The following is a 16,133-nucleotide window of genomic DNA, read 5'->3' on the forward strand; positions in this document are numbered from 1 at the left end:
AGAATACTTCCTTCTATTCGAAAAAATTAAATTATTTTTAAATAAAAACATAAAATACTTTCTCCTATTCGCTTCTCGAAAGTTAATTTGATGAAAATATGTACTTTAAAATATTAATAAAAATTTACATAGTTTGCATGTGCTCTGGTATCACATTATTTAGTTGGTGTTAATAATCTTTCTTCAAAATTGCTGTGAACTGGTTCCCATTTTGCATTGTTGTTGCTTTCTTTTATGTATTCACTTTTTTAAATTGCTTTTTACCTAAATCGAGGGTCTATCGGAAACAACATCTACGAAGTATGAGTAAGATTTGCGTACACTCCACCCTCCCTAGACTCCACCTATGAAATTACACTGAATATGTTGTTGTTACTCGAAAACTGAGAAATGTCCTATAAATTGAAACAGGAAGAATATTATTTGATAAACTAAAAATATATAAAATTGAGATATATATTTCCATTTTCAAAGCTGGATTGTCCAGCAGTTGAAGCATCTCTTCTCACTTCTTCTTGTTCCACAGATAGAAAAAAAAGTGAACCAACCAACATAAAAAACTGAGCTAAAATCAGCTCAAAGAGCAACATATCTTTCCCAATTAATTCTTCATTTGTTAGTAAATTCTTTTAGAAGTACTCAGTTGTTATTGTTGTCTTCTTTTTCTGTACCTAACTTCCATTTTCTTTGTTTTATCCTAAAGTAAACAGCACAAAAAAGAACCAAGAAACGAAGTTACTAAGGAAAGCAAAGTTTATATTTGTCTTTTTTATATAGTTGTTGGCTTGGTGGTTATTACCTAATTTGAGGAACCTTCACAGTTCAAATATCATAAAGGAAACATTCTTTTAAAAAAATAAATATTTTGGGGTTTGTAATACGTTCCCTTTACGTGTATATTCTTTACGTTTTAAGTAATTGTCTCTTTTTGGGTTGATAATGATTCATTCTGTTACCATACAAAAATAATTATATGAATGGTTTTATCTTAAAGTTTGTTTTATTTTCTTAAAAAACAATTGTATTGTGGCTTTCTATTTTGCTGATCAAAAATCATATGATTTAGTATTAGTATAAGAAAGGAAACATTCTTTTAAAGATTTTTATCTTTTAAGTATATGTGTCTTTTTGGGTTGATAGTGACTTGTTCTGTTACCATAAGAAGTACTATGAATTGGTTTATCTAGAAGTTTGTTCTTTTTTTTTTTTTTTTTTTTTTTCAAAAAAAAAAAAGAATTGTACTATCATTAGTCCCTTTTTCTGTTGATTGAAAAGACTTGAGGATAAAAGTACTTTTTTCCAGTTTGGCTTTATATTCTTCTGTTCATATTTAGCTTTTTTTGTGCTTTGTGAATGAGAAAGAAAGGGGAATATTATCATTCATTACCAGAAGGTATGATGGAATTTGCAAGTCCATGTTGCAGTGTCCATATCAGTTCCACTTGCCAAACTTTACTTAAAGAACTAGAGGTATTTCCCTTTTTTTCTTTTGATTTTACTGCTTTAAGGAAACTTTCATTCTTGTTCTTTCATAGGGAAATTTGGGTATTTATTGAGGGAATGTTCTGTTTATAGGAACCTTATTAATGATTCTTGAATTTTTATTTCTTGATAATCCAAAGTTTCTTGCTTAAATTGTCATAGATTTGGACAAGTTGCTTGCTTATCTACATGATCACTTATTTGCCTTGAGTGGGGTTTTAATGATTTGGCAGTTGGCATGAGTATTATCACTATCATGGTAGCTCAATTGAGTTGGAATATAGTTCCCCTTTGCACTATTTTCAAAATTTATTGCTTATGTTTGGGTATTTATTGAGGGAATGTTCTGTTTACAGGAACCTTATTAATGATTCTTGAATTTTTATTTCTTGATATTCCAAAGTTTCTTGCTTAAATTTTCATAATATAGACATATTTTTTGCTTAACTACATGATCACTTGTTGCCTTGAGTGGTCTATTAATGGTTTGGCAGTTGGCATGAGTATTCTCATTATCATGGTAGCTCAATTGAGTTGGATAGTTCCCTTTTGCAGTTATTTAAAAATTTATTGCTTTAATTTTCATAAATTTGGACAAATTTATGCGTCTTGAAAAAGTGTATTTAATTGAGATGGATTTTGCTACTTTGGCTGTAGAGTAGTGGGACTTGAACATAATTAATCACTTTTTTGCTTTGAATGGTCTGTTAATGGTTTGGCCATTGGCATGAGTGTTCTTACTATCATGATAGCTCAATTGAGCTGGAATAGTTCATTCCCTTTTTGCATTATTTTAGGTAAGTTGAAAATCATGTAGTTTTTTCTTTTTTAATAAAAGATTCCACCTTGGTGGAGGTTAGGCCATGACCCCGACTTGTGAGTTATCAAAAAGGATTAGTACACGGAGGAGGACATATACCTTAGCCTCCAGAGAATGATGAAGAATAATAAAGTTCGATTCTTTGTACATATGCATAAAGGAAGAATAAAGTTCATTCCTTTTGCTACTCGGCTGATGAGAGGGACTAGAAGAGTTCTGATGGGAATAATTAATGCTTTCATTGGCTTCGAATTCTTGTGTACCTTATCGTTGGTTTAGTCGATCATCTCAGATGTTGTCTAAATTTTCTGTCATATGAATAATCCTAACTAATTCAACGCCGAGCTATAGTTGATTGATTGTAGTTAGAATCTTCAATTGCTAAATTCTTGTGCTTCTGTCAGTGTCTTAGTTTGATTTTCTCATCAATTAGTCGTGCTGGTGAATACTGAATATTCATGTAATCATGTCCAACTTTTTCCTTGTTTATTGAGCAAGGAGTTAAAAGGGCAAAATCATGGAGTTCCTAAAATGTTTGCTAAATTTGATACTAGTAGTTTTCTTTCCCTTTATATGGGAGAAAATGAATTCAGTGAATCAAGTTAGAACTAGGAATATACAACCTTTATTTGACTGTATTTATGTGATGTTCAGCAAATATGGAAGGACATTGGAGAGACTGAAGCTGATAAAAACCGTATGTTGTCGGAGCTGGAGAGGGATTGTTTGGAAGTATACCGAAGAAAAGTTGAAGAAGCTTCCAATAGAAAATCATGTCTTTATCAATCTGTTGCTACCAAAGAAGCCGAGGTTGCAACGTTAATGGCTGCTCTTGGTGAACTCAATATTAATTCACTGGTAAGAACTCTTCTCCAGTTCTCCTTGTGTTGGAAAAATTATAGAAGATTACCCACTTTTGTGTTTACAATTTTCTGTTCCCTTAATCTATTAGTGCTGCTTTCTCTTTAAGATAAAGGGATGTGCTAAAAGTCTTGAATAGGTTGAAGGTTGATATATGAACTTCTACAAATGTTAGTTTTCCTCTTTTTTGTTCCCCTTCCTATATGGTTAAATACTTAGATGTAACTAATATTAAGGCTTAATACATCAACCAGTAAATTTCATTTAGACACTCGAACTACTATTGTTCCAATTGAGCACCTGAACACATGATAAAGTGTTCACCTTTAATGTGTGTAATTAAAGGAGATGATATATTTTATGTGGTTAACTACCTAATAGGCGCTTGAGAACACGCGCAAAATATTTTCTAAAATTTGAATGGAAAATGTCTAATAGGAACGCTTTTATCACGTGTTCAGGTGCTCAATTGGAATAAGTCGTAATTCGAATATCAAAATGAAATTTACTCTCAAGTTTAAGGGGCTATCAATGTATTAAGCCTAATATTAATTATCAAATCCTTTTGAAATTTTTTCTTATTGATAGGTCCATTTTGATACTTTAAAAGTCAAGCAAACATCATTCGTATGCTAATGTTTCAAAACCGTGCTTTCTCAACTCAACAGATAAAGCCAGAGAAGAAGTCAGCGTCATTGAAGGAGCAACTGGCACTAGTTACACCACTTATAGATGATTTAAGAGTTAAGAAAGATGAAAGAGTTAAGCAGTTTGCAGATGTAAAGGCACAAATCGACAAGATAAGTAGTGAGATTTCCGAGTATTCTAATATCATCAATGCTATGAGTTCCTTAAATCACGAAAATCACGACTTATCGCTGAGAAACCTCTCCGAATACCAATCTCATCTTCGTGCTCTTCAAAAGGAAAAGGTATGCATGGATTGACTTGCATTTTAACAAGGAACAACACCTCGTGCTTAACCATCATGAATGTTGTACTTTTGGTTATGTTGAGTATACGTTTTTGGGATTTTTTCATTTTTGGCTCGTTGGCCGAAATTAATTACGGGCGGTAGCCAAAATATACAAAGCATATACACGGGTTATGTATATTATATGTATATTTATGTATACTATCTGTTTATTATATGTATATTTATACTTAATATACATAACCTATACATTTGCTGGCTATTCTATTAATTAGATCACTGAAAGGCATTGGACTGTAATTATCTCATTTTTTATGCTTGCAGGCTGAGCGGATCCAAAAAGTTTTGGACTGTGTAAATGAGGTTCACTCTTTGTGTGGTGTGCTAGGTCTGGATTTTGGAAAAACTGTGAGTGATGTGCATCCGAGCTTGCACGAAACAAGCTTGGGACAATCCACTAACATTAGCGCCAGTGCATTGGAAAATCTAGAACAGGCCATCATCAGACTGAAGACGGAAAGAAAAGTTCGATATCAGAAGGTATTGCTTACTTTACTTCTCTCTTCTCTTAGCTTTTTTTCTTTTCCAATTTTAATATAATCACTGATGCAGCTAAAAGATGTTGCTGGATTGTTGTTTGAGCTTTGGACCTTGATGGATACAACCAGAGAAGAAAAGAGTAAGTTATCGAGGATCACTTCCGTTCTTTGTCTTTCTGAGGCAGAGGTTACAGAACCAGGTGCTCTTTCGTTGGAGGTTATTCAACAGGTTTGTGAGCATTTACAATCTTTTCAAACTTTCTGCCTTGCAAAGAATTTGGAGAAACTTTAGGTCTCACCGAATCACATGTTGAGATATTGATATCATGCATAAAGCTAATGATATTTCATAACTAATTGATTGAGCAGCTGCGCATAGACCACCTAAAAAGGAATATTTATAATTTGATCCATATCCCGACCTACGATATTTACTATATTTCATACGTTTCAGATATAGCACGTCCCTTTTTTTTTTTTTTTTTTTTTACTACACTTCGACACCTGAGATCCCGTAACGAGCAGCTACTTCTGCAGGAGCATAATCTATTTCCTGGTTAAATATATTACGAGATGTTTTTCATACTTTCCACATTCAGTTCTAGCTAGTTTCAAGATACCAGGAAACCAAGGAAAAAAAATAAAGCTCCGAGCAAATCTTCTATAGAGCGTACCCTTAGTTTCTACTCTTTCTCTATTCTAAAACTAAATGAAAAAAGAAAAAGAAGCCAATTTTTTGTCTATGGACCCCTTCCACCAGATTGCTTTACTATCTGTAATTCATTCAAAAGAGTGAAGAAACTGGTTTAACAAAAAGGCTCGGAAGAGAAGAGGCGAAAAGGCTAGCGAGGAAGAATTCTTTTTCTCTTTCATAGCGCCGCACAATGGAAACAATGTAGTGCTAGACCTTCTGTTCTCACAACTTCTCGTTGTGATTTCCCTTAACTGACTCGACACTGATAATAAGGTAAATCATTAATTAATTTTGCATAAAGGCAGTAGTATACCTCATAATAGGATTCTAATGAAACTGATGAAGCATAGAGTTAATGTACTAATGCATTGGATTGATTTCCCACAATTGCAACCATTGATCTGTCACTGAATATTATCCATACATGCTAAATGGCTGATCGTAGTGACTACTTGTAGTGGACAATTTCTCACGCTGTAGAGAAGTTTTGGTTTTGTCTGACATTGTATTGATTTTGATAGGTATCGACAGAAGTTGAGAGGCTAACCAACTTGAAAGCAAGCAGGATGAAAGAATTGGTCATAAAAAGGAGGATTGAGCTGGAGGACATATGCTACAGAAACCATATTGAACCTGATCCAAGTACTTCAGCCGATAAATCTAGTGCAATGATAGACTCTGGTATGACATCAAATCTTGGTTACACAAATCTGTATTCCTCTAAGACGTCCGCATACAGAACTGAGTCCAATCTTCATTTTGAAGGTCTCGTGGACCCCTGTGAACTCCTGGCAAATATTGAAGCACAAATAAGCAAAGCAAAGGATGAAGCTTTAAGTCGAAAAGATATAATGGATAGAATAGACTGGTGGCTTTCTGCTTGTGAGGACGAAAACTGGCTTGAAGATTATAACCAGGTATAAATCAAATGAATTCCTGTAGACCAATGACATAGCTTATCATAGAACTCCATCTTCTACTGTACTGATTAATCCAGTTACTCTAGTTTTCCTTATGATGTGTGTGTTAATTATAGATTTACTTTGTCCAATGTTTAAGTAGCGCTTTTCCTGTTATCAGGATTATAAACGTTACAGTGGTGGAAGAGGTGCTCACATTAACTTAAAGCGGGCTGAACAAGCTAGAATTAAAGTGACTAAGATTCCAGGTACATATTCTGGCTTTTTTTTATTGTCGTTTTATCTCTGTAGTCCGTAAAAAAACTGAAATCAACCGCATTTTTTTCAGTCATGGTTAACACTTTGATTAACAAGACACTAGCTTGGGAAGATGAGAAACAAAAGTTGTTTATTTATGATGGGGTAAGTTCTCCTCCGCCTAGAGTTATCTTTTTTGTTTGTGCTGCTTTTCAAATGAACTGAACTCTACTTGTAGGTGAGATTGGTGTCAATATTGGAGGATTACAAATTGGTTAGACAGCAGAAAGAAGATGCAAAGAAACGGGCTCGGGTAAGTCAAATATTCTCATCTATAAATCAATATTCATTACCAGAAAAAACTGGAGTTAGCTACGCATTTCATCGCTAATCTGTTGCTAAATTGTGAAATGTTATAGAGAGTAAATCAATCAGTATTATGTTTGAGTATAATATAACATAACATAACATGAAAGATCAGTTCCAAACAAAACATGGTTGTTATAGTGAGATGTTATCATAGCGGATGACTGTTATAGCGAGGTTTGACTGTATTATCTTGTTATCCAGGATCAGAAGAAACTCCACGATATGCTGTTGGCAGAGAAGGAATCTGTATACGGCTCAAAACCTAGCCCGAGAAGAAGCAGCAGCTTTAGGAAAGCAAATGGTTACCGTACCAATGGAAATGGATCTGTGACACCCTCACCGCACAGGAACTCAGTTTCTTCTGCAACTCCAGAGCTCTTAACACCGCGTTCCAACTCTGTGCGGCATAATGGTTATTTCAAGGAAATGAGAAGGCTCTCTACTGTCCCTCTCAACTTCGTGGCTACGGCTAAAGAAGATACCGTGTCATTCTCTTCTATTTCGGGTCCTGAGCCAGAATCTCCACCTCAAGGCTGAAATCACAAATTGGATATAGTATGTCTTTCCTGCTTCTTGTCTTATTCCATTTTCGCTTTCGGAGTTAACCTGTCAAATCTCAATCATATTGTGGAATATAATTCAGTGTCTTTTCAGTTTTAAAATTTTGATGTTAAAGAATCACTTTCTTGAAAACACTTTTTCCCGCTACCCTCTCGTGATATTTTATTTAGAACTCATGAATAAAAGTTCCAATTTTTGGTTCACTGAAAAAAAATTAGAATTAGCTACGCACTTCGTCACTAAATTGCTTGTAGCTAACATAATTTTTTGATAATCCGTCGCAAATAGGAATAACGACGAATTTTGCCGTTCAGATGCAAAATTTGTCCGTCGCGAATTACTATTTTTTTAAGTAGTGCTTCCGGGGATCATTATCTGAAATAGATGGTGTGAAAACCATCCGGTCATTCGTTTATTGTCCTCTTATTATTCTTATTTTGCTCTGCCTATTACTTTAAAGTGCATATGATTGCTTCAATTTCAAATACTATTGTTTCACCTTACTCAGGTGTCATGTTTCAGCTTGATATTTCTTTCACTTATAGTAGTCTAATTGGCTTTGCAGGGCGATGACCCTCAATTCATCCGTAGCAACTATTTCCCAGGTCACATTCAGAGATAATACACCTAAAAAACTTGTGAATACCGAAGGAGATGTACATTAGTGTAACGAGTAGAGCTTTTTGAGGACCACCTTGTGCATGTTGATGGATGAAGATTAGCAGGTACCAGAAGATCACTGGCCAATATGCATTTGGATGTGATTACTTGTTTTATCATTTATCTGTAGATATATATTGCAATACAGTTTCCACCATACTTTGTTTTTTTGGATTGAATAATGTAGGATTTTCATATGCTAGATCCCAAGAAGAGCTTGTTTCATGTATTGGTAACATTAATAACTTCATGTTCGTTTGCGTGACAAAAATAAATAAATTCTGTAGCTGGATGAAATCGAATAGCTTGCTAGATCCCAAGAAGAGCTTGTTCCCGGCAACCTAACGTTAGTATGTACCACCAAGACTTAGAGTCTAGTGGTACTGTAGGAGTCTCTCACAAACAGGCGTGTGTTCAATTTTTATGTTCCTCTTTCTCTTTTTCCCTTCCCTAATCTCTCCCAAATTATTTTTTTAAGGAAAGGGCAGCCGAATGTTCGGAGCATTCTGCGTTTAAGCAGAGTCCCAGGAAGGGCCGCACCCAAAAAGGGTGTGATACAGGCAGCCTTCCCGGATGCGAGCATTAAGTTTTTCGCATGCATAGATTATCACATTGTAACCATGAGCTTAACATGGGGATGTTGTTTGGATCTAATGGTTCTATGTGGCACCTTAAAGAGACAAAAACCTTAGCTTGAGAATTTTCCATTCTTGAATTCACATGTGAGTGACCTCCTTAGTGTAGCTATAGTCTATGGGGCCATGTGGATCCCCCATATTAAATATTTGGTCGTACCTATGGATTTGTAAGGTACAAATAGACAAGTTAGCCAGGCTGTGGAAGATAATTTTTCCAACGTCATTCAAGGATATTCTTGCTGTCTTGACCCTCTATTTTCTTGGCCAGCTCAACACAATCAAGATGTCATAAGAAATTGATTTTTCATTTAAATTACTAGTACTAGTAAGTTTTATTACTTTGTGTAATTACAGCAATTCTCACATCCCTTTTGAGAATTGGATGATGTAATTTCTTCCTCTTAATTACAGTCAATTTCGTGATGACCAAGTAATTACCTGGCTAGACGACAAACACATCATGATTGTATAATTACACTTAAAGTCCAATAAACACATAGTAATAAGTTTTGAGAAAAAGCTATCACTTATCCCAAGCCCTTCACCAATATGAACATGTCCAATAAACACATCGTAATAAGGTTGATTTGCATAAATAGGATCATTTGCGTTTCGTTTTTTCACTTTTGTCTACATTTAAGAATTAATACAAAAATAGCTAAGCACTACACATTTGAATGAAAAGGTACGCTTTCACAAGTTATATTGGGCAGGACATAACTTTTGTACAATTTTCATTCTACATATCTTGCTAAGTTGTTCACAAATTTTGTCGGATTAGCAAAACTTGCCTTGTTCACCAGTTATGTCGGTGTGACATAACTTTCTTACAATCTTTATTCTAACTTTTACAATCTTTACGTCATCAAATTAAGTTGACCTACAATAACACATAACTCTTTATACTATTAGATTAAACATGGCAACCTGGAAGAAAGGGTAACTATCCACAGTAGCCACTTAAGTTGTATAAATAATGTAAAAATTATTTATATTGGCCGTATATATAATTTAAACTCGATAATAAAATAAGTAATATTAGCATTGATATGCTTAAGGAGTGGCCACACGGGACATTGATATGCTTGAGAAGCGGGCACATGTGACAGGATATATTTATCCTAAATCATAAGCAAAATTTAAATAGAGAATAATGCACGATGATTAGTCACTATTTGAAGAAAATTAAACCATTTCATTACTAATCCATGAATCTTTGAAAACATTGCCACGAACATGAAGTAATATTGTCAGTGAGAATTTATATAATCGACTCCAAATTGTTTGGAATTAAAGCAAATATCTGTCTTTCTTATATTGTACAAATCAATATTTGACCCAAATGTTTTTGACACTTTTGTATTTGTTAACCTCCAGTTTTCCAAATCACCTTCTCTATTTCTTTTTCTTTTTGTTTATTGGTGGAAACTCAAACTGTAATATGTCTTGATCAGAGGTATACATAATTAACAGTACCACAATTTATTTAAAAAGATAAAAAACTAGAATAATATAAAGGACAAAGTAGAAATTAGAATATGAATAAAAACAACCCAAACAAGCCCCACCCCACCCCCACCCTTTTTTTTTTCTTTTTCTTGTTTGCTCAAAAGGAAAAAATTATCACATTCATAATTATTATTATTATAGTAGTGCATGAGTTGATTTTCCTTGGGTACCATATACCAAGAGATCACTTACACAAGTGTATTCAATACAAAAAAAGGAATAATAATATTATCCCATAGAAATTTACATCCACATTTTGCTAAATTATATGTCACTTGTTTCGCTTCCCTATGGACATTTTGTGTTGTTGGTAGCTTAACTCAACAAGCACCAACCTGCGGTCGTCAATGATGCAATGATAACCAAGAACATGCATCAAGAACTTCGTCGCCACTAGTAAATTAAACCATAAGGAAAGTCTTTATTGCACGGCATAGACTTGATTCGTTGCAAGGTACCATTGGCTAAAGGTCTTCCTAATTTTGAGAAAGCCAATAGTTCATTCTCCTTTGTCATTCCTAATTGTTCTCTCCATCCCGACATTTTATCAGGGGTAATTCCTGTTGAAGCATATACGTAGGAGTGGGTGCAAGGTAGGAACTTCCTATTCACTAGATAGAGAAGATCATTAAGATTTTGTGATCCACCAAATTTCTTTCAATTCCAAGAGCTTCGACCACCTTGCCATTTGTTTCTTCTGAAATGAATCTTACATATTAAAACTTGTAGCAACCTCAAGGGGTCTTCACCAACATAATTCTTGTGTGCAGCAATAACAACAACAACAATATACTTGGTGTAATTTCACAATGGGGTCTGGGGATGCATGGTAAGATGTACGCATATTTTACCCTACCTTTGTGAGGTAGTACAGAGGCTGTTTCCGATACCCTCGGCTCAAAAGAAGTGAAAATCGAAGCTCTTGTGTGTAGCAGTGCTTTTAAATGACTCAAACATGTAGAAGAATTCCTTTAACTAATATCTATAGTGATACAAATATGTAAATAATGTTTCCTTTGTCTCTTTTTCCATATCTTAAGATTTGTGTCACCAATGCATCTGAAAGTTTCCACATACAGTCATCATTGCTATAAGAAGCTAATTAGATCTGGCAACTCTTGAGGTTTACTAGGTACATTATTTGTGCAAGTTTCAAAAGGATTAATTGAATTTGGTGCAACTTTAATTAGTACTCCATCATTTTGCATCAAATCTTCATCAAATTTCTCCCAATCATCAGTAATCACTGTCCTCAATTTCGTCTGCTTTTCGAGATTTTGATCACTAGTTTTTTCATGCACCACAATGGTTTTACACAATTGCGCGTCTTTTTCAGAAACCCCGTTGATAATTTCTTCGAGTTCTTTGATATCTTCATCAGGGATTTGCTCAATTCTTGGACCCTCTATTGCATTTTTCACCCCAATACTTCGACATAGCTCGAAATAAAATGACAATTCTTCACCTTGGATCGTTGCTTTTTGCACGATCCTAAGTGCCATGCTAGCTTCGACTTTTCCAGCAGAATAAATCCGTAACAGAATTCTAGCAATTCCGTTGCAAATTCTGCTGTAAACGTCGAAGACTTCGATCATGACACAATCCATAGCTTCAAGAACAAGAGGGACAACAGCTGTTTCACATAATGGCCTAGTTTCGAGCAACATATCGAGCAAAAATTGCAATTTTTGAAGTAGGACAAGATCTTGAATCATCGAATATCGTCCTTCACCAACAACAATAGTATAATTATTATTATTGTTGTTGTCGTTGTTGACGTGTTCCAAGTTTAGCAAGTTCCTTCTTTCTTGCAAATTCATAAAAAGAAGGGAGGATTTTTGGTCAAGATAGGTGAAATAAGCACGAATGAACGCGTTTATTCCCCAAATCTTGGAAGGATCCAAGTGGCCATCTTTGAAATTCGAGAGATCGAATGGTAACCTTCCAATCCTTTGAATAGCGGGGATTTTTGAACTATACACCCCATGCATGAGCATTAATCCTTTGATTGCAACAACCCAACTCCTCGTTTTTTCCATACGTAACGAAATTGACCATATGAGAGATTTTAGGTGGCTAGGAGATAAACGTAACCACTTATAAACACGATCAACGTTTTTCATATCAATTGAAAATTCGTCGTGGCTTGTGGCTTTGATTATGGCAGCTTCCATTTCTGGATTTCGAAATGATGTTCGTCTTGATAGGCTAGCTAGCCATATGCTATTTTGATCTTTGAGTAAACCGGAAGCTTTTCTCCATAGCCTCATTGTTGTATATTTGGGTTGTTTTTTTTCTAAGCTTTGTGTTTTGCCCTGATTTTTTCCTCTTTCTTTCTTATTCTTGATATTCAAGTTTTTGATTTGCTAGTAAAAAAATGGGCATTTGTTTAAGGAATTGGAAACAAAAAAACAAAAAACAAAACAAAAAAAAAAAGAAAAGAAAGAAAGAAAGAGAGAGTTGGCTAGTAATGGAAACTCAAACACATGGCATAAGTCATAACGAGCCGGCCAAAAGTATATAAAATAAAAGGAATCCCATTTTGTGAGTTTGTTAGAATTACTAATTTTGTGTATTTGATATTTGTTCTGTATGAAGTATCTCTTGTGTATTGGAACAATTGTTTTTGAGGTTTTTTTTGTTTTCTGGTAAATAAGTCAACTATTTTTTCAAGAAAAAAAAAATACTCGTAATTGTTTTTAAACAAAACAAACATGCATTTGCGTTCGCGTAAGAGAGGGTTGACACGGTAAGAAAGAATTTTAGTTATTTAGTAGTACATTGAATCGTAGCCGCTCGTTCTATTTTATGTGACATGATTCGCAATGGCGTACGTAGGATTTTTCATTAGAGGTGTCACCATTAAAAGGAGTGAGCAATTGAATAAATCAATAAAATGATATCATATTATAAAAAGACAACTCAAATAATATTAATAAAACCCTTATGATAATATCGCTTCATTGAAATTTAAGCTGAATTATAAATATAAATATCAATTTAAATGAACCCTAAATAATTTCACTGTTACATAGAGTAGAATGAAATGAATTTATTGTGATGAACAAATAAAAATAAAACTTGAAGCACTTAATAAAATAATTATAGTAAAGAAAGTTACTAACCTGATGGAAAAAATAAGGCTGTGTGAGTTCGAACACACGACATCCAATATGAAAGTTAGGGCGCTCAACCACCAGGCCAGTGGGCAACTTCGTTTGTAGAGGGTTTTCCTTTATCTATACTAGTATATGTACCCACGCGATGCGCTGTCACTTGACAAACGTAATCATAAATATACAGGTTTATTGAATAATTTCAAGAATCAGCTTGTTTTAAAATACTAATATTGTAAAGTTTACATGAGAGAATGTTAGCATATTTAGCACCTTAACAGATTATAATAATTAGTCCAATACTTATGAAAAACAAACCCATTATATAAGCTTAGTTCAATTTCCAAACTTCTTAACCATAGTTTTTAGCATTATTTAATTATTTACTTTATTTATTTTATAAATTAATCAAAATCATAAATATGCTCACAGAATCCCTATTATCCTCTTGTACGCATTTGTTTACTATAATATTTTTAGTTGATTTTTTTATTTAGTGTTTTTAGCTATAATTCAAATAATAATTTTGAACTACTTATACTTTGTTTTCAATATGATTTATCAAATTTTAGTTTGAATTATTGGCCTACAAATGAATTTAAATTATATTTGTGTTTATTCAGTATCTATTAAGATTTTAGTTACATGACTTTATCCGTAGACGTAGAGTATGATTTCTTATCATAATTTAAAGACTTTCTCATATCAAATTTAAATATGCCTTATCCTTTATACACTATTTCTTTTTATTTATACACTATTTCTTTTTCTTGCTGCATATTTATTGTGCTTGCATTTTTAAGTACCTAATCATACGATTGTTTATTAGTTTTCCGCTTATGTCCTTACTTATCACTCATCTTTTACTATGAATATAAACAAATATTTTGTACTCCTTAAATCTATATTATTTTAATACTCTCAAAATTCCTTCATTATTTAAATTTAAAAAAGAAATATAATTTTGAGAGCTATAAATAACTTAAATCAATCCAAACTTGAGATAGACCTAAGAATATTAGTGGCATCTCTATGTAATAATTTAACAATATTTTAATAGGACTTGACTTGATTGCTTTAACTTTTGTAACTTATAAACAAAGATTTGATTTATTAGTATTTTATAAATTATACCAATGTTTTAAAATATCGTATTAAAATCATATACAACATGAAATAAAGTTTTCATTCTAACTTCCCAATCATAAACTTGAGATGGCCCATGATCTTACAAAATAGTTGGTATTTTATTTCTCATTTTTAGCCTCTTATAGCATTCTTATGCTCAGAGACATCTTCATTCAATGGCCTGACTAAATCATGTTGAGATTCCTAAAATTTAAAAAATGAAATGGATTAATAAAAAAACATTAAGTTAGAAAAAAATTAACGGATAAAAGATAAAAGTAATGTCCGGAATATTAAGTAGGTGTTTAGCCATGAAAATCAAATATTTTTCACTTTATTTGGAATTTTGAAGTTGGAGTTGAAGATGGAGTTGTGTTTGGTTATTGTTTTTGCAAAAGAATATTTGGTTGTTTGAATGTATTGAAAGTGAAAAAAAGTGGAATATTCTCATGGTTAAACGCTGATTTCCAAATAAAGTGAAATAATTTTCTGCAAAAAAGTGAAATATTCTCATGGCCAAGCGGGTCCTTATGATTTACAAAGCTTAATTTTTACAGAAACATACCTTAATTATTGTGGTTTCATCATTGACCTTAGAATCAATACCGGATGAGACTTTAGGTTTCTGAAAATTGCAACAAAAACATAAAATAATCAAAGGAAATCATAAACTTTTTCAGTATGAAACAATAAAAAATACTTAACTAAAAATTAACAACCAATGTTCATTAAATCATCATATCTTAGTAATGGTAGGAGAACTAAATCTTTATTATGTTTACATTAATAAAATAATTGATGTGCCATCTTCTTGCAAAAATTCAAATACAAAAGAACTTAAAATTAAATTGCCATCCTGGCAATCTGAGTTGCAAGCAAAATCTGTTGTTGCTTCCCAATTAGAGTCTCGAAGACATTTTGCTCACGCATGTCATTTGTGCCAACATCATTACAATCTATTCCACAGTAGGGATTAGTCTCCTTAATTTGCTGAGCGTTCACAACATATAGAGTTTCAATGGGCTGGAGAAGTCTTTTGGTACAACAAACTAAGGATAAAATGAAGAGCATAGTTCCTTTCTAGTTTCTCATCCGGTAAATAGACATTAAAAATCGATGCTCCATCTTGCCTGCGAAAATTCAAATACAAAAGAGCTTAAAATTAAATTGCTGGAGAGTAAAAAAATATAAATTACAACATCTTAAAAATTGTAATAGCAAATTTTCGAAACTGCATCGTCAATATTGTCCTATTCAACTTTTAATCTTAAAAACTAAATTACGACTGCACAATAATGTAACTTGTAGAGGAACATCACTTGATAATGATTCAGATCCACTAAACTTTTTGCAGTCGAATCAATTAATGTTTCAACATCTTCATAAGAAAGAACAAATGTGGTATCATCAGTATTATCTTTCACCTTCACATGTATCTTGAATCTTATCAAGTCATCCTTGCGAGTCCGCGACCATTACTGAGATTCTAAAAATAAAGTAAGCAAAAGAGAAGGAGAGCAAAACTGTAGGGTTAAGAATACAAATTGAAAAGAAGAGATAAAAACTGTAAGGGATGAATTTAGGATAAATTTGAGAAGTTGTAACTGATTTGGATTCAAAAGTGTAATTAAAACTTATATTTCGATTTAAAAAATTAATGTAAGC

The 16,133-nt window shown here is 33.1% G+C and overlaps 2 protein-coding genes across 4 annotated transcripts; one reads left to right on the plus strand and one right to left on the minus strand.

The window, feature by feature from the left end:
- The first annotated feature begins 511 nt into the window (after window positions 1-511).
- Window positions 512-8,374, plus strand: LOC132032892 (65-kDa microtubule-associated protein 6-like). 3 transcript variants are annotated; one of them, XM_059422681.1, is made up of 12 exons: window positions 512-1,470; window positions 2,957-3,160; window positions 3,832-4,095; window positions 4,422-4,637; window positions 4,710-4,865; window positions 5,852-6,011; window positions 6,096-6,247; window positions 6,393-6,498; window positions 6,579-6,652; window positions 6,726-6,800; window positions 7,058-7,411; window positions 7,983-8,374. In XM_059422681.1, the coding sequence occupies exons 1-11, from the start codon at window positions 1,354-1,356 to the stop codon at window positions 7,391-7,393; spliced, it is 1,860 nt and encodes a 619-aa protein (XP_059278664.1). In that variant the 5' UTR covers window positions 512-1,353; the 3' UTR covers window positions 7,394-7,411; window positions 7,983-8,374. The 3 variants fall into 3 exon arrangements, with proteins under 3 accessions (XP_059278664.1, XP_059278665.1, XP_059278666.1); XM_059422682.1 differs by having other exon boundaries at window positions 514-1,470; window positions 6,411-6,498; XM_059422683.1 differs by lacking the exon at window positions 512-1,470 and adding an exon at window positions 1,532-1,741.
- Window positions 8,375-10,344: 1,970 nt separating this feature from the next.
- Window positions 10,345-12,731, minus strand: LOC132035220 (putative clathrin assembly protein At1g25240). Its single transcript, XM_059425504.1, has one exon. It carries the CDS (start codon window positions 12,492-12,494, stop codon window positions 11,313-11,315), a length of 1,182 nt encoding a protein of 393 aa, XP_059281487.1. The 5' UTR covers window positions 12,495-12,731; the 3' UTR covers window positions 10,345-11,312.
- Between the last annotated feature and the right edge of the window lie 3,402 nt (window positions 12,732-16,133).

This window comes from Lycium ferocissimum, chromosome 10 (assembly GCF_029784015.1).
Source record: "Lycium ferocissimum isolate CSIRO_LF1 chromosome 10, AGI_CSIRO_Lferr_CH_V1, whole genome shotgun sequence".
Taxonomy (NCBI): Eukaryota; Viridiplantae; Streptophyta; class Magnoliopsida; order Solanales; family Solanaceae; genus Lycium; species Lycium ferocissimum.